This window comes from Ictalurus furcatus, chromosome 9, assembly GCF_023375685.1.
Source record: "Ictalurus furcatus strain D&B chromosome 9, Billie_1.0, whole genome shotgun sequence".
Lineage (NCBI taxonomy): Eukaryota > Metazoa > Chordata > Actinopteri > Siluriformes > Ictaluridae > Ictalurus > Ictalurus furcatus.
This window is the reverse complement of record NC_071263.1, coordinates 20,066,395-20,085,029: the sequence shown is the minus strand read 5'-3', so window position 1 is coordinate 20,085,029 and position 18,635 is coordinate 20,066,395. Positions and strand designations below refer to the sequence as shown.

At 40.5% G+C, this 18,635-nt stretch overlaps 1 protein-coding gene across 3 annotated transcripts in view; it reads left to right on the top strand.

Moving 5' to 3' along the window:
• aqr (aquarius intron-binding spliceosomal factor) overlaps positions 1–18,635 on the top strand; it is a 49,803-nt gene that overhangs the window by 27,979 nt on the left and 3,189 nt on the right. The window contains exons 26-37 of one of the 3 annotated variants that reach the window (XM_053633579.1): positions 940–1,075; positions 1,800–2,009; positions 3,312–3,449; positions 4,551–4,622; positions 5,601–5,788; positions 5,900–6,071; positions 9,208–9,378; positions 11,862–11,947; positions 13,608–13,773; positions 15,198–15,311; positions 16,989–17,862; positions 18,223–18,354. In XM_053633579.1, coding sequence (XP_053489554.1) covers positions 940–1,075; positions 1,800–2,009; positions 3,312–3,449; positions 4,551–4,622; positions 5,601–5,788; positions 5,900–6,071; positions 9,208–9,378; positions 11,862–11,947; positions 13,608–13,773; positions 15,198–15,311; positions 16,989–17,258 — 1,723 coding nt within the window. In that variant the 3' untranslated portion in view covers positions 17,259–17,862; positions 18,223–18,354. The remainder of the gene's footprint in view (positions 1–939; positions 1,076–1,799; positions 2,010–3,311; positions 3,450–4,550; positions 4,623–5,600; positions 5,789–5,899; positions 6,072–9,207; positions 9,379–11,861; positions 11,948–13,607; positions 13,774–15,197; positions 15,312–16,988; positions 17,863–18,222; positions 18,355–18,635) is intronic. The other 2 variants (XM_053633580.1, XM_053633578.1) reach the window with 2 other exon arrangements.

The window sequence follows — 18,635 nt, the reverse complement described above, 5'->3', positions numbered from 1 at the left end:
ATATGCAATGATGGAAACTTGTGGAAACTTGTGTATCCAAACAGTCCCAATTTGAAAAAATAAAATAATAAAAAAAAACATGCTCTGTGTATTAACATTATTAGAAAATAAACTAATTTCATTTCCTGTAATTAAGAGCGCTGAACTTTGGGGGGGGGAGCTAATTTTGGTTATGTGGTTTTTACCTGAAATTAAGACAATGTGATGCAAAGTGTCCACTTTTCATTTAATTATGCATGCTGCATAACTACACCATGCACTCAGATGCTTACTGCTCTCTGTTAATAGCTACATTACATTCACATGCTTTTTGATTATATGGCTCGTCCTGGTGCCACCTAGTAATCGTCATGTTTGCGTACACGGATATGGTTGCTTTGCTTTAGCTTTTCAAACCACTTTTCCCATTTACAGTAATGCCCGTCTTATTTTATGTACTTAGAGTCAATCCATTTTAAAGTTCATTTTAAGATTTAAGCTTTATAATTCAACATTACACCCTTAAGGATTACTTACCTGAATGACTTTAAGAGATAGATTGAGTGTTTTTCTGGTGAGAAATGGTGTGTGTCATACCATGAGCTGTACTGAGGAGGCTGAATGATTAATAAAGGAGTCAGTTTGTCCACAGGCTGTGAGATCACATGTTTGGCTTTAGTTTTGTCATGCTGCAAACCAGTAGCATTTCCTCTTAGCTGCTTCACAGCATCCATGGCTCCCTAAAGAAAACGCCAGCATGTTAAGTGTCTGGTCTGTGTTGTAATGATCAGACAGATAACCTACTGAGATTACTCCTAGCTTTTGTTTCAGTTCATTGTTTCCTATCTTCTCCATGTCGATGATTGATTAGTGAGTCGGTAGTTGGTTTCAACTCCATCTGTTTATCAGTGCTGCTATCTGCTCATCAGAACTCTAACAGCATACTGTTTTCCACCTTAGATATGGAAGAGTGAACTATGTGCTGGCTCGAAGGCTGGAGTTGCTCGGAGAGGTGGCTCGCTTGCAGGAGAGTCTCGGCGTCCCGGGTGATGTGTCCTACACCTGTGAAACAGCTGGCCATTTTTACCTTTATCAGGTATGTTCACTTCTAAAGACCTTGACATTCCCCACTGCTCAACTAAAAAATTCATTTAAAAAATCCCCAAATATGCTGTACTGCCTGTTTAATTGGGCCGCATGCACAAACATGAGAAGAAAATTCCTGTTTGAATCAGCAGCGCAGCCCAAAATAGTCACTCCTCGCTGGGCAGAAGTGAACCCAACAAGCAGTCATATGGAGAGGTTGGTGAAAATCAGACTCAACATGGCTGAATACATAAAAAAGCAGATTTAGTGGGGGATGACATTGTGAGCACAAACAGGGATGCAGTTTTGAGAGGATGAGAGCAGAAAATACTGTCTGATATTCTCTATACAACCCAGTAGCTATGCCTGATCAGGTTTCAGACATCTAAATCCAAGAAGTCAGTGTCAGCATGCTTGTGTCCTTTAAACGGACCTTTTTACTTATTTATTTTTTTATCCTTTCCTCCTCAGTTTTCACTGAATCTGTATTCTTCCATCTTTCACTTCAGTGATTAGATCAGCTGATATGAGTTAGATATATTCATATCAGTGACAGTGATTCTATGAGCTAAACAGTGTTAAAGCCTACAGTCAGACATACATGCTACTAATGAAGCTGGGTATTCATGTGGCTATTCGGGTGATTTTCTGCTCATTTAGCAGTGATCTAGTGCACACGAACGCCACCTGCAGTGATCTAGCACACAAACAAACACACTGTCTCTTTCCTGCAGGTTATGTCACGTTGGGAGGAATATACAAGCAAGGTCAGGCCCAAACCGGGCCGGGAGGTGAGCATACAGGACGTGGCTGCACACTTCCCTTTCCATAAGTACTTCTCAAATGCACCCCAGCCTGTCTTTAAGGGACAGAGCTACCAGGAGGACATGGACATAGCAGAAGGCTGCTACCGCCACATCCGCAAGATCTTCACCCAACTGGAAGTAAGTGTGTGGGCAGGAGTTGCTCACTTAGCTCAGCGTGACTGCAAGTGTTGGCTCTAAGGATTTATTACATAAATAGTAGGAAGCAAAATAAGTTGTTAAATGTTGATTTAATCACAGAGTAAGTAAAAATTTGTTGTGCATAGGCAAATGCACTGAAAACATAAACATGTGTTTTCAAAACTATACCTGTTAGTGTGGACCTCAGATAAACAAGAGACCATCCTCATAACTTATACATTCGTTCATAGTGAATCGAGACAGTTGACATTTAACGAGGGCATAAACAGTGAGAAGTTAAGGCATATTTTACAACATTTTGCCTTCACATACCTTCCATCACTCCTTCATGACTTTCACTCTGCCTTTAGTGCAATAGACTTCTTTAGTGTGATAACCACTGATATGTTGCCCAGCTTTCTTGTCTCCTGATGAGTGGCATTGCGTCCCCCGTGTAGCCCTTTTCATATGTTGTTGTTTTGCGATCCCAGCCATCAGGGACAGGCCTGATTCTATACAGAGATAACAATAGCATTATGGGAGCACTGGCCTCAAAAAGCAATAACCAATTTATTGGTTTGAAGTAATATCTCTGCCTCTGCATGTGTTCATTTCCCAGAGCTCATTCCAGAGAACTGCACTAACATGCTTTCTTTGTGAGAAGCTTATTTTATTCTTCTAAGAGTGCTTTTCTATCAAAGCAGAATACGTTCTCTCTCTTTGATAAGGCGGCTGCTGACAACGAGACATGGCTGTAATAGACGTCTGGCTCTTGCATTTCGAAAACATGCTGCAGCAGGGCTGGTCCACAGCTTGTCTCATTTTGTTTCTCACATTCTAGTCTCAGCACAGGAAGCAGCTCGCCTGCTGTTTGTCCTCTAGTGATGGGCTAGGGTTAAAAATCCTTGTTAATATTACACAATTTTATCAGCTTAATATTAAACTCAGAATATTAACACATCAAACAGTTTGGTGAGATAATAATGATAATGAGTCTTTATTGGTCACATATCCGTTACAGCACAGTGAAATAATTTTTTCTTCGCATATCCCAGCATGTTAGGAGGTTTGGGTCAGAGTGTAGGGTCAGCCATGTTACGGCGCCCTTGGAGCAGAAAGGGTTAAGGGCTTTGCTCAAGGGCCCAACAGTGTCAGCTTGGCAGTGCTGGGGCTTGAACCCCTGACCTTCCGATCAGTAACCCAAAGCCTTAACCGTCAAGCGACCACTGCCCTCAAGTGATATCTCATTCTTTTTCTAGTTTTAGATATAAGACTGACTGTATTGTGGGGTTTTTTGTGCAGGAATTCAGGGCCTTTGAATTGCTGCGCAGTGGACTGGACAGATCAAAATACCTGCTGGTGAAAGAGGCTAAAATCATTGCCATGACCTGCACGCACGCTGCTCTCAAACGCCATGACCTCGTGGAGCTCGGCTTCAAGGTAAATCTTCAAACAGGGATGGAAACACTGATATCCGGTTACGCTTCGATGATTATCATATTACACATAGATTAAAGATCTCCCTCACCATGTTGACTTCAGACATATTGATTTTATTTTGAAATTGATTTTCTGGGGTAAAGGGTGTTTTGATGTTAAAGCTGTTTCTGGATAATTTGTGGGAAAACTCGCCACATATTCAGTGGGATTGAAGATTTTTTTTAATACCATGGTCTGTCCTAATATTCAATTCTAATTGTCTGGAAGGTGTGCGTTAAAACAGTGTATACCACAGGTAGTTTTGGTCAGTTTAATCACCATTCTAAATTAACACACTGCCTATAAACAACTCTAACCATAGTAACATACTGTACAGTTAAACTTCATTATTAGTAGTCAGATGCTGTAATTCACACACGGACAGTCTCTCTCTTTCTCGCTCATATAAAATAAACTAAAATAACTAACGTATAATTAACCGTTATTTTCATCTTTTTAGTCAAATTTTGCACTGCAAGCATCAATGACAGATTTCACTTGTCAAGGCTGCCAAGTGACCATGGTATAAGCAGGATAAATCATGGCAGGGTGTGTGTTACACGATTTTAATGCACTCCGCTTCGTGTCGTGTGGTTCTTTGCCTCCATGTTGTGCATTAAATTTCGTGTAACACACACCAAGCCGTGGATTATCCATATATATATATATATATATATATATATATATATATATATATATATATATATATATATATATATATATATTAGTCCCCAGTCTATACCATTGTTAAAGCCAAAATAGAATATACAAAAGAGCTTAATTATGCAAAAACAAAGGGTATCAAAAATAGACATAATAGACTACACAGATAAAAAAAAACGCCAGAGAAGGCAAAAAAAAACAAAACACACATTTCTGAAGTGTCAAACATAAGTTCCTGGGGTAAGAGAACACTTAAAAGTAATATTTTTTTTTCAGTGCCAAATGATACACGATATCTCAGATCCACTGATTTAAGTGTAGGTGGAAAATTGTCTTTCCATATCACGGGTTTGTATATTACATATATAAAATTAATGATGGCATGTTCCTTTGTTCCAGTATGACAACATCCTGATGGAAGAAGCAGCTCAGATCCTGGAGATTGAAACTTTCATTCCACTCCTACTGCAGGTATAGCCTTCTCTCATGGTCAGCCTTCAACCTGTCTCACTTTATCACAGCCAGCCAGCGAGGCAGAATCCTGTTAGCCATAGCTCAACATAGATTTAAATCCTATTTTTTGTTCCATCTCTTGCATGGTTGAGCTAACTTCCCTCTTGATGAATGTGCCTTCTGCTAATTTTCCCTGCGTTGCCTCTCGATCGTTGATTGGATAATGCTTGACCCCTGAGTTTAGCTCCCGATTAAAAGCTTCTGCACTGCCACGTCCTTTATTATTGCTGTAATCCCTATAAGAACAGACCTCTGTACTCCACTCTTGCATGTGCCATAAAGGGCTCAGGCAGTTTATTTTAAGGTTTCTAAATCAGCCCACAGTAGCAGAGCAATGAGTAAACACAGATGTGCCATTGATTGGGGTTTGAAATCTGAGTCAGCTTGTAATACCGTTGCTGCTCAGTAAGCGTGTTGATTTTGGGTGTGTGGCTGGAGCATGTGCCTACTCCTGGAGGGTGGACTTATTTGTTGGAAGCAGCATGTATTAACACTTACCCACATTGCTCAGTGTTGTCTCGACAAGACTCCACTCTCCACCCTGCCACCTGTCTCTGCACTGACTGAATGCTCTGGAGACCACAACATCCGGTTTAATGTTACACACTAAAGTGAAATGGCCGATGGAGAGGGCTGGTATACGGAAGCATTAGGGACTATTAGGGACGGTTGTTCTTGACTCCATTGTGTGTTTTCCTGATTCATCTGTCTCTTATATCTGTCAGTTACTAAGTCAGGTGTCAGGTGTGAGTTGGAGAAGGATCACAAATCTACTGCACAGTATGGTTTCAGAACTGAACTTGAGAATTGTTGTGTTAACCTGGTCTTAAAGCATTTAATAGAACGTGGTTGTATGATTTTATGAACACTATACATGGTATCATGCAGAACAAACTTCTTCAAGCTCAACTGTTCCCGTTTCTCTTTCCGTAACAGAATCTCGAGGATGGCTACAGTCGGCTGAAGCGCTGGATCATGATTGGTGATCATCACCAGCTTCCTCCTGTCATTAAAAATATGGCCTTCCAGAAATATTCCAACATGGAGCAGTCATTGTTCACACGCTTTGTGCGATTGGGCGTGCCCACAGTGGACCTGGACGCTCAGGGCCGAGCTCGTGCCAGGTCTGTATGCTTCTTTTTACCAATGCAAAGATCATGTGTTATAGTCCCTTTCTCCTGATATATATTGTAGTACAATTGCATGTACTAAACCCCTGTGTTTGTGTATTTCAGTCTGTGTAATCTGTATAACTGGCGCTATAAACAGCTTGGAAACCTGCCTCATGTTCAGAGTCAGCCAGAGTTTCAGGCCCCCAACCCAGGTTTCACCTACGACTTCCAGCTCGTCAACGTGGAGGATTTCAACGGAATCGGGGAGTCTGAACCCAATCCTTACTTCTACCAGGTCAGCGATGGCCTCTGTGTCTATCACACACTGATTTCAATTAACATGTAAAGTCTACGGAGCAACTATACATTATTTATTATAGGGTTATGTTTAATTATGATTAATCAATACCCAGTTAACAGAACTCTGAAAGCTGCTACGGCTGTGAGTTGAATTGCTCCCATGAGACTTGATTCTTTTTTTGTTTTTTTGTTTTTTTTGTATGTCTACGTGCTTGATGAAAGTTCTCATTGTTCTCAAGTGAAAAGTGGTCATGTGCTTAGGACATGTGGCATGATCATCACACAAGTTTCATTAGATTTCAAGCATTTCAAGAGGTTTTTTTTTTGTTGTTCCAAATATTGCGCATACACATTCAAACAGCTGTAAAATCATGGCAGGATCACTTGAGGAGTAATAAAGAAGCTACTGTTTGCACAGTCGGTCCCTGCAGCAGCTGAACAAACGTCCATCAGGCCTCTGTGGCGCTCCGGCCACAGCAGCGTTCTGCCAACGAGCCAGCCGCTATTCTAATGTACATTAGTTACACCTCATTAGTCAAAGTACTTTTAGGCTAATGCGCCATCTCATTCAACCTCAAATGGCTCTAGATTCAGCAACTCGGTTGCAGTATGAGACTCACATGCTTGTAAATGTCACATTTTAAACAAGGCTTATGACTCCACTTAACCAACACTAATGTGAAATATTGATTTTTTTTCCCCCTTGACCAGCTAATTGGTGAACTGCCTAGTTACAGGGTTGTTAAAGGTTAATGTTATTAAGGAAGGGGCTATTATTCAGAGTGAGTGTGTAGCCGGTGTTTATGTGGTTCAGAGCACATTGTTTGTTTGCCATCACTCTGGTTCTTGTCTACAGATTGCTTTGGTGCATAGATGATGCCACAAATTGATCTTGTGTTGTAAGATTCTCTCTCCATGACATGTCGGTCCTCAATCTGCACCACGCTGAGCCTTTGGTTTGAAGCTATGCTGTTGCCATGGTTACTGGGACCTTCTCAGTTGCAGCACATTAGCTCACATTTGTATAAAAACACAAGTGTTTTTGTCTTTGAATATACAGTGTGGTTCTTTGTACATATGGGCTCGCGAGTGCAATGGAGGTGAAAAAGCTTTGTGGGGGAAGGAAGAGGAGGCACAGAGACAAAATGTTATTGCTTAGATAGAGATATGCAGTCACTGCTTAGACAGAGATATGCAGTCACTGCAAATTTTGCTGTAAGGTAGAAAAGTGAACATGTGATTTGGTGTGACATGTGAAACATTGTCAGACCGTTGTGTACAGAAACACAGTGCAAGACTTAATGAAAAAGCAATTAATGAAAAATGGTATTTCTGTCTGTTTTCACTTGTCAACTGGGTCAAAGGATATGTGCCTAAGTCCTTATTCTGTCACTTTCGGGTGACGAGAGTGTGGGTTACTATCTACAGTTACATCTATAGTGTGTTTGTCTTTGGAACACATTGATAACAATACACTGGTGTATGGGAGTTGGCATTTTCAGGGCTTTGGGGTTGAAGAGAGGCTGTGGCAAGATTCCATAACCTGTTTACTTTGAATTGTCTGAAATTTTAATAGCTGCCCTGTGCTCCTTTTATTGAATCTATTTTTAACGAAGTGTTTCAGTCTTCCGAAAATAGTGTCACAGCTCGCCTTATTCAAATGTTTCATCATGAGGATTGTTGCATTGTTAGCAGCTGTTCACTATTGAGAGGCCAGATGATCATTCTGAGAGAAAGAATGAGAGTGAAATTCCCCACCATTGAGACTCCTTAGCCTTGTTTGTCACTCTTTGCTCTGTCAGTGGGGAATTGCATGGTTATATTTCAATGCATGGTTCAGCAGCAGGTCACTGAGCTTTAAAATGCTCCATCATTCATTTTCTCACTCACCCACCCACCCACTCACTTGCAACACACACACACACACACACACAACATATTTCTGACTATGCCTACTCACATAAGTGCATAATCTTGCCCTTGATTCAAGTGGTGGTTTTTAAGTAATGTAAAAATGTAATAAAATCATGAGGGTAAACTTTTTTCCTGACCTTATGTAATGTTATGTTTCATTCTTTTCCACACTGTCAAAATGCATCTTTTGTGTGATCAATCAGATGAGGTGGTGAGAGATCAACTAAAATCAGGTCTTGTAAATGTACACATTTAGAGGCCGTGTAATCCAGTACACTGCGTCTCAAACGGTACAGTTTACCTGTATTCTAATAAATGAGAAACCGGCTAAAACAGATTGTAATTTTTTGTTTTAATTTAGTTTCTTCTGCAGTGGTGACCAAAAACCACAAATGATTTGTATATTATAACTTTTCTGCAAAACTTGTGCTCATGCTGCTGTGGATTCGACATATAGATGAAGCATCAACCAGAATTTGACAAACAACAAAAGTCAAGAAATGTCATCACCTGTAATTATTGCTCCGGTTAAGAGTCTAAATTCCCACTATCTGAGACTCGTTCATTTATTTAACACTGCCTGCAGTTCATTGTCCAGAGCTTCATCTAGGTGCTAGGTGATCTTTTCAAAGCTCCATCACCTTGCACTTAGACGCACGCAGAGCAGAAAACAAAGGCTTGGGAGAGAGAGAACTGTTATACAACAGCTAAAGACTTTGCCATTAAGCTTTGTCAAGGGCACACACGTAACAGGCTTTATAATGTCTTGATCAGCTTCAAGGAATATATGAATGGGCTTGATTTATTTTATTTATTTTTTTGTCTGTCAAATGTTTGAGCTGAAAAAGTAGTGGAAAATTAAAACTTGGAGTACATGATCGAGATTGGGCATGACAACTCTACAGTCAGGGATTTGTAAACCCAGTTTTCGTTATATTTGTTATTTTCAGGTCTTATCTGAATTATTATTATTATTATTATTATACCACTTTGTAAGCAACCTTGTGATTGCCGCTAAGAGCACAGTGTTGTCTGCACTGTTTATGAAGTCAAAAGGTGTTTCAGAAAACGATAGCTTAGTGCTTCTGATTGTCACGTTAAGGCCACTAAGGTTAAGGTCGCTGTGACTCTTGCCTAACGACTATATCTGAAGCTCTGCAAGTTTCTCGTGTGCATTTTTCATTACGTATAACGTGTTGTTTCTCTTCTGTTCATAGAACCTTGCTGAGGCAGAATACTCCGTGGCTCTGTACATGTACATGCGGCTGTTGGGTTATCCAGCAGAGCGCATCAGCATCCTCACCACTTACAACGGCCAGAAGCACTTAATCCGAGACGTCATCAACCAGCGGTGTGCCAACAACCCCTTCTTCGGCCAGCCCAACAAAGTAATCACGAACTCTTAAATATGTTTGTCTCTGTTGAATGCTTATATACTTTGGGATTGCTTGCATACATCAGATAACATGACTTTGCCTTTAAGGGAAGAGAAGTACAAAATGTCTCTAACTGTTATACCACTATAGGTCTAAATCTGTTTCCTCCTGACTGAACAGACTTCAGTTTCACAGAACCCAGAGTGCAGGATTTGTCTAAATATATTTCTGAATTAGATTATATGGACGTGTGTGTGTGTTGTGTGTTTGAAACTGACAAAGAGGCAGGGCATGTGGCTCTATCCTAAATCACATTACCATGTGCTCTTCATTGCACCGTTACTCTGGAGGAAGTTATCACTTTATTCAAATTAGAATGCGCATTTAGTTTGAGAATCAAGAAAAGGGGATTGCAAGTATAAGCTAAACATCCATGCAGTGCTTAAAAACTTCAAATCAGTTCTGTATTTAACAGGTAGCTAACGAAAAATAGAGCAGTACACAGAAGATTGTCCCTCTTTCTAGTGCCAAGAGATTTCATTTAGGTGACAGGGAGAGAAACAGAGCGGCGGCAAGAATGTGCTGAACTGCAGAACAGTCACGCGACCTGCGTCTGGCCAGAACAGGCTGCTGACAGTTTGTCAGAATTGCTAAAACAAAACAAATGTCATTTCAGGAGTCTGCTCCAAGCACTCTAATTTGAGACGAAAAGAAAAGCAGTAACAAGCAAACATAATTTTGCAAAGCAGATTATTATTTTTCTCTAGACAAGCTCTAGAGATGAGAGGAGCACTGAGCACACACACTGCATGCAGCTTCAGAGGAAAACAACACCACATTTATTTTAAGGATTGTTTATTTTAAAATCTTCTGTGCTTTCCCCATGACCACTCAAGCTCTTACTTTGTTAAGAGGCCTTTTGATGAAAAATTGCATTAATGTGGGTGCAGGCTGAATTAGACTCAGAACTCAGCCATACACATAACAGATGCGCGCACACACACACACACACACACACACACATGCCAGGTAGGTAAAGAGTCAAGAATAGAAGAACAGAGACACCTATTCTGGAGGAATAACACACATTTGCAGATACTGATAAAATCTAAAACAGGACATTTAATGATTCTTGTTAAAGTTTGCACGTCATAAATGCGACAGGCCAAAGCAGACTTTGTCGCTGTTGGAGACCCGCCAATAAATGTTTCACTTCAGTGACCATCTGCTGAGAGGCATCACCCGCTCCAGTTCCAGGCTGAGGGTGCTAATGAGAGGAAACCAGCCTGTATTATCAGTGTGTTCTACTGTCATGGACACCTTCAGGAGCACATTTACTCATCAGCAGGTTCTGATTGAGCTGAGGCTCAGTGCTATTGCACTTTGACCCATCATGTGCTGGCTGAAGTTTGAGGTTAGTCATGGATTCCCCAAGCCCTTGAGCAGAATACAGTGTTGGAAAACTCATTGAAGGCGATTAATAAAATGCCCCGCCATGCTGCACCAGCTGGAGAAAAGCAGGGCAAAGCATTTTGGACATAACCACATGGCATATCTAGACCATCATGCTTCTGAAGGCTGGTCCTCAGGGGTACGGCATGGCTGCCTGAGCCAAGCTCTGTGGTTGATGGTTCAGAAAAGCAGGGCATCTCAGGCAAGGTTTGGAGAAGGAACCACAGAGTCCTGAAATGGCCTGTCTAAACCTACAGATCTCACTGTTTCCTGCTATTGTAAAGTGGCATATTGTTGCTCGCGGTGCTGCACCTGTTCTGTATAGCAACAGAGAGCTGTAAATAGATGGCCCTCTCTTTTTCTCTCCATTTATTCTTTTTATCTCTTCCTTTGTCCACCAAAAGGCCCCAGCAGTAGATTGTCTCAGTGGACTGGATGTCTGGAAATAGTTCAAGGCTGAGATTTATTTAAAGGTCCTGCCCATTTGTCAGGGAGCACTTTAGTGGGGTCTCATTTTTCTGTTTATCATGCCCTGATCAGACAGAAGCAGCCAGCACTACTGCGCTCTGATGGCCTACAATGATTTTATCAGCCTGCAGCAGCTTCCCTCTATTCGCTCATTTGTGTGTGTGTGTGTGTGTGTGCGCACGTATGTGTGAGTGTAATAGTCTGTTCAGTATAGCAGCTTGCAGAATTACTGTACACAGTTGAGAAATGTGTTTTAAATTTGGAATTTTATTGAAAGAAGATTAGTCTTCCTGCCTGGGTTCTTCTATCTGTTTCCTTAATTTCCATAAGCATGTTTTCATGATTGCGTTGAAAAGCCGATCATGAAAACTCAGGTGCGCGTGTAGATAAATAACCGTCTATGGTTCTTGCCTGCCTCATTCTGTCTCAATGTGGCCCCAGTCATTTTTGGAGAAGAAAGAAAAAAGAAAAAAAATCCTATTTAGTAACTAGAAAAACAGGTAAGCAAGGAACAGCACAGCCTGCATTTAAATAAATAAATAAATAAATAAAACCCATGTGATGTTCTTTTGTAGATAACAACAGTGGACAGGTTCCAGGGTCAGCAGAATGACTACATCATCCTCTCGCTGGTGCGCACCAAAGCTGTAGGACATTTGAGGTAAGCATTTTGGTTTTTGAACACAATTGCTGAGTTTTACTGCCGTCATGTGACCTGCCTCCCCCCCCCCCCCCCTTTCCCCAATGCAACAAGAAGAGAAAGATGTTGATCCTCCTTACACTTGTTACCCCATGCAGAGTCAGAAGTGTTATAGGAGAGGACTGATATGAGCAGAATGACTGTGGGGAGCGTACTGAATGATTGTACTGATACTGATTGTATCGAGCAATGCAAGGGTTCATGAACAAATCCTGTCCCTAAAAGCCTCTTGTTATAAGTGTGCTCGTGTGTGTGTGTGTCTCAGAAAATCATTTTGATTTCCATTCGGCTGTGTAATACCCATGACTCCTGTTTTAATGTGTTTCATATTTAATAAACATCTGAAGTCTGCCACAGTATTTCTTTTCCAGTGGAAGAATTAGTGCTGTCTTCTGATGTGTTTACTGTGAGCATTGATAGAGGCTCAGCACAGCACGCTGAACCTGCAGCCTGGAAATGGAGTTGTAGCCTAATGAATAAGTTATGGCTTTGTATCTGTGCTCTGCTAGCTTAATGTCCTTAAAAGCACTAGAAGACTATAATCGTCTCCAGAAACATGCCGAGCTGAAGTAAAGCGGTTTACTGTCAGTCCTCTCAGCACTGCTTTTTTTTCCCCTCTGATACTTTTTTGGCCTAATTCAATCTGTCTTTTGGGCTTCCACTTAAAGTCTGAGGTAGTGCATTCTTTTTAGTTTGGACTGATGGATCTGCAGCCATGCTAAAGTGCGAAAGTTTTTTTTGTTTTTTTTCCCATCTCTCTTCTTTCCTCTATTTTAGTCAGCCTGAATGAGTGGAAGGTACTGCGGTTTTAGTTTTGGTTGAAGTCTTTGTAGAATGTTCTCCATCTGATTCATTCTTGATATTTGCCTCAGACATCTATTAATAATTGGAAAAGCACTGATTCATGCTGCATTCTTTTGCCAGACACTGTAAACCTCTGTATTAACACTTTTATGAAGATGCAGATAATATAGCTCTGATGATTCAACATCTGATCTTAGTGAATAACATCTTTTACATGTATATAAAATTCTTCCCTAGGTAATAAAAGTCAGTTCCTTGATAACATTTGCCACTGTGATGCTGATTAGTGAACAACATGATATTCAGTTACAGTCTGTGATTGATTTTTTTTTTTTGTTTTTATGGACACTATTTCTGTAGTTGGTCCCTGTTTGTGTCTCCTCTCCTCACATTCTGTCATATACAGACAACTCTCAAAGATAATATTGCACTTTCTCCCAGTCGCTACACTGTTTGCACGCAAGCTTGTGAGGTGATGCAGAACTGAATCCGGTACTGAAGAAAAGAGTAGTGTGTGAAGATAAAAGGTTTCCAATCTGAACTTTTTGCAACACCGAGTGCCTTATCAGCCGTTTCCCAATTGATCCAGATTGGTCTCATTAATGACGACTCGCACTCCAGCCTGTAAAACATGTTTTATTGAGCATGCCCTTATCATTAGGAAAGGCTAACTATCCCCGACTGTCGAAGATATCAAATGCATCTAATCCTGTAATTGTCTGTCTTTTCTCTCTTTCCTCCTCACTTCCATTCCTTTTTTTTCTTTCTACATTTACCTTTTTTTTTTGTTTCTTCCGTCTTTACCTTGTGTGCGCAGAGATGTGCGGCGTTTAGTGGTAGCTATGTCCAGAGCCAGGCTGGGCCTCTACATCTTTGCTCGGGTCTCCCTTTTCCAGAACTGCTTCGAGCTGACGCCTGCCTTCAATCAGCTGACTGCGCAGCCACTGCAACTGCACATTCGACCTCAAGAGTACTACACCTCTGTGAGTACACACACCTGCACATGTTGAAAGATCCTGTCCAAGTTGTCCAAGGCCAGTTAGTCAGTGTAGCACAACATAACCAAAGGATTATTTTAGCCTTACACTAAAATCAAATGCTAGCTTACATTAAATCATGGGCTCTGTGGACAATACACTCACACTGAACACCCTTTCAACACACGCAGTACTGTCTGTTTGACTTTATAGTATACAGTTATGGAACAGTAATGATTTAAAATCCCAATATCAGGTGTCACCCAGAATAGGACCCGGTTCCCTTATGAGTCTGGTTTCTATAAAGTTTTTTTTCTTCTTTTCATCTCAGGCAGTTCTCCCTTGCAATTCTCAGCTCCGGCCCACTGAATCAGAATCTGAGTTTCTGTCAAGCTGCGTTGTGACGATCTATTTTGTTTAAAATGCAACGCAAATCGATTTAATTGAACTGAATTGGAAATTTCAACATATTCCATCTTTATATACACATAGTATTTAATTCAATTTAATTTTATTTGTATAGCGCTATTGACATTGGTTATTGTCTCAAAGCAGCTTTACAGAAATATATAAACACGGTATACAGATTTTAAATGTGTGAATTTATCCCAGTTGAACAAGCCGGTGGCAAGGGGAAACTCCCTAAGATGTTAAAAGGAAGAAACCTTGAAAGGAACCAGACCCAGATGGGAACCCATCCTCATCTGGGTAACAACGGATAGTGTAACAGTAAAGGAAAGTTCATTATGGTTTTATATGAAGTCTGTTTGTTAAACTAGTCCACATTTAATTACACATATTAATCGCTTATCTACACATATTATTTCTGCCTAGTCAGTGTGAGAACATACATATGAAAACTCTACACAACCGTATCAATGTGAAGCCAGAAATCACAAGACATTTTTTCCATCTTTAGTGTGCTCCTGAAACCAAAAACCTTCAAGAGACAATATAGAAATCGATAATTATTCAGGGAAAAAATGTTGAAATGACAAACCTTCAGTCATCTGGCTGCATGAAATAAACAAAATGTCTGACATGATTTACAGCACAAAAACAATTTCAGTAAGATTTCTTATATTCACTGTAGCAATATGTGTGTGTGGAGGTCTGACAGGCCCTGTTTTATACACACACGCACACACAGAGCCTACTTAGAATTTAGTTGGCCAATTCAAACTGACCTGTAGTGCAATAATGCAAAAAAAAAAAAACACTGATTATTCATTCATACTAAAAACACATTTGGAAAGATGTACATGCTGTTTTTCTGTACCTCTATAGTAAATGTGTAGAGATGTCCTGTAGATTCAAGAATTATTAAATGATTTATAAAAGTACTTTAGTGGCCTACAAAAAATGCACTTGGAAAATAATTGCATGGAAAATGAATTAAAAGCTTCCTCTCTGTCTCTCTTTCCTCACAGACTGTGGAGCGCTCGAACGAGCCTGATCAGATAGTTAAGAACATGCCTGAGATGGCCAACCTGGTCTATAATATGTACATGCATATGATACAGAGAACCCAGCAGTACAGACAGGTAAGCACTTTACTGTCTCCTTTCCTCTTCCAAACACTCTATTATATATTATTCATCACAAAGCTTTCTTTTTAGTTGAACATCACTGTTAGATCAGCTGTAATGGAATCATTTTAGTTCTACATGCTGAAACTTTAGCAATGAGCGTGAATGAGAGATAAATTGCTGCTAATGAAAACCTGCTGTGCTAAAGTGTGGAGTGAGCTCAGGCTCCTGTCACCCCTCTGCTCTTAAACTCCTACGCCAGAGCAAAATATTAAGTTTAGAGCTGCTGTTAATCAACGTGGCCTGTTAAAGCCATTTTACACCAGAAACAGTGAGACACGTGCATCAGGGTTGGCAGAATGTGGAGCAATTATATAAATATACTGATGTTCAGATTATTATGAACATCATGTCTTCTTCGTACATCAAGTTCAAGTGGTTTTATTGTCATTTCAACCATTTACAGTTGGTACAGTACACAGTGAAACGAAACAACGTTCCTCCAGGACCACGGTGCTCCATAAAACACACTGACCACATGAGATGACACAAAACTAAATAACATCTGCAAACATTCTACATAAAGTGCACGTGCAGACATGTGCTAAAAACACAGAACAGTACAATACTACTAAAACAGGACAATGGGCACAGTAAGTGACAGTGTAGCGCCGAACAGTACACAGTTTTAATGTGGAAGTGTCTGATCTAATAGGTAGTGCAGAAGATAGGTGCCAAGGAGTAACAATACAATTAAAAATGGTATAAATTAATCAATAGTTGCACGTGTTTCCATCTTAAACATCCAAATATGAACTACGTGCCTTCAAATATCTGAGGTTTATTAGAAAAAATTTAATGGAGGCGTGGACAAATCACTAGCCCGGGCAGGCCACAACCCCCCATGCTACTGAATTTTTCTTTTCAGAATCAGGAACATGCAGGTATGAGGAAACACTGCTGAAACGGAAATCCTGTCACAGAATTTGTATTTGAACTGTTGCCAGTGTGTGCGCGGTTATAGTAGACTACAGACCGAAATGTCGCTGTGCCGTTTAGATTATTGGTATACAGTACAAAGTGTAGCATTAATATTGCATTGTATCTATTGTATCTTGCTAGAAACCACGACCCTGCCATGCAAAAAATATCTGTATTTTATTTTAAATAGCCACATCTATTTATTTTAAAAATCCAATCCACATCTGAGATGATGCCAAGCAGGGTTGCAACCACAAGGCTGAGAACCAATGTCTTAGTCTGTATTAATTCACTTAAGGTAATAACTAGCTACTCGTACTGTAAATTATGTTGGCTATCAAATTTTATCATAGTTAGATTTCTGGGCAAATTTATCATGTATCCACCCCTGTAATAGTATTTGAACAGTAGCTATGTTTTCATCCTTTGGCTCAGGCATTTCAGAATGACAAAAACATTTGAGATGCTGTACAACGAGATCGGTCCTCTGGTTAGTCCAGTTATCTGACCTATGAAGAGTAATACACACTAGCGTAATATGAGTAACCATGAAGAAAAACTGGGCAACCTCCTGTCAGATTAGAGTCATATTTAGATATACAGAGCTGAGCACTAGATTTATTCGCAGCATACTAGAGTATCTTCATCCATATCCAATGAACTTCCAAATAGTGAGGTATTTGTTTGTTTCTCTTTGCCTTCGTCCCGCAGCAGCAGCAGATTCTCCCACCCCCACGGCAAGTGACGACAGAGGACGAGTCTGACGTGAATATGAGGGAAGAAGAAGAGCAAAAAGACAATCAGCCTGAAGGAGAGAGCAAGGAAGGTGTGATTAGTGATAAGGCTGAGCAGGAAGAGTCTGAGATGAAGATGGAGCAGGAGTCTGGTGTGGAAGAACAGCACAAACAGGAACATGCTAAAATGCCTGAACACCCAGGTAGAGACAGTGACAGCGGGGACAGTGAGGAGGACGAGCCCTAAAGCAAATTTTAGGGCTCACACACCACAGTTCTGTTGGCCAGGGTCCACTGTTGGTCCAGCATTTTTCCTTTTTACCTCACCTTGATTTGGTTTCTTGAAAATGATTGCCTTTTGTAAGAAAAAACATTTCTAACAAATAAACTTCATTTTGTAATAAAATTAAAGTAGTTAAATCTACAGTTAATTCTTGTGATTTTTTTTTTTGTGTGTGTGAGACTGGGACTGAAAACAGTTTTTCCCAGTGTGTTTTATTTTATAATCCTCATACATGCAGCCTACTTCTCTTTATAAACTTCCTGCTTGGGTGTATATAACTTTTTTGCTGTTAATATGGTTGTGTATAAATGCCTTGTGCAACTTCCCCTAAAAGTCTTCCTCCTCCATCATGTAGTGCATTTTTCTCTTCCCTCCTCCCCAAGTGCATGTCCATTGCTTCCTAGAAATTAGTGTTGAGCAGAAGGAATTTTTTTGCCAGTGTGCACATACACAGAGCCAGTTAGAGACTGTGAGACAGGGCTCATTCTTTAACTGGCAGGAATTATCTTTCCTCCGAACACAAGGACTTGAGGGGATAACTGGTAACCCAAAAAAGACATTCGAAGAGGTTTGTATTCTTTTCTTTTCTTGATTGCTTTGTTCCTTCTCCTGATTGTGTTGTACATTTACCTTTACCTGGTTAAAATGTAGTCAAGTATTTCTATCCTGCCAGTTTATTACTGAAGGTTGTTCAACATGAAGTGCAGTGGCACAGTGTTTTAATAATTTACTAGTTTTATTAACCAATGCACATGATTGAGGAGCATGAGACTACGCGCTCTTGCATCACTTCTGCTGACAAACAGGATTGTCACAACATGTCAGCTGATAACCACATGCTGTTTATTATTCAAGCAGTGCTACTTGCCACAGCTTTTGTGCTTTGGACAGATCGCGTTTTTTGTTTTGTTTTGCTTTTTATAAATAGTGGAAGTGTGCAAGATTGACTACCGGCTTTGACCAACGGCAGAAGTTTTACAGTTGTTGTGCCAGTCTGTGGTGGTGAAGCAGGAGGTCATGTGTGGCTGAGGCTCTCTGTTCCCCATCCTCACCAATGGGTGTGAGTAGTGACTGTAAAAAATAAGTACATATGGTGGAAATGAGGTTCCTCCGCAGGGTTGCTGTGCTTCAGCATACTCCGCATTGACAGGCGCTATTGATTAAGGTGTTTGGGCACTAGTGGAACAGTATCAGCCATGTCCCACTGTAATCAGCCCTGGGAATGTCTAGGAGGAGCTGGGGGGAAGGGAATAAACCAAGGCCTCACCACCCTCAGGCAGTGTTGATACACAATTTGATTATGAACACTGCATGCACTCTTTTTTTTTTCCCCACGTACGG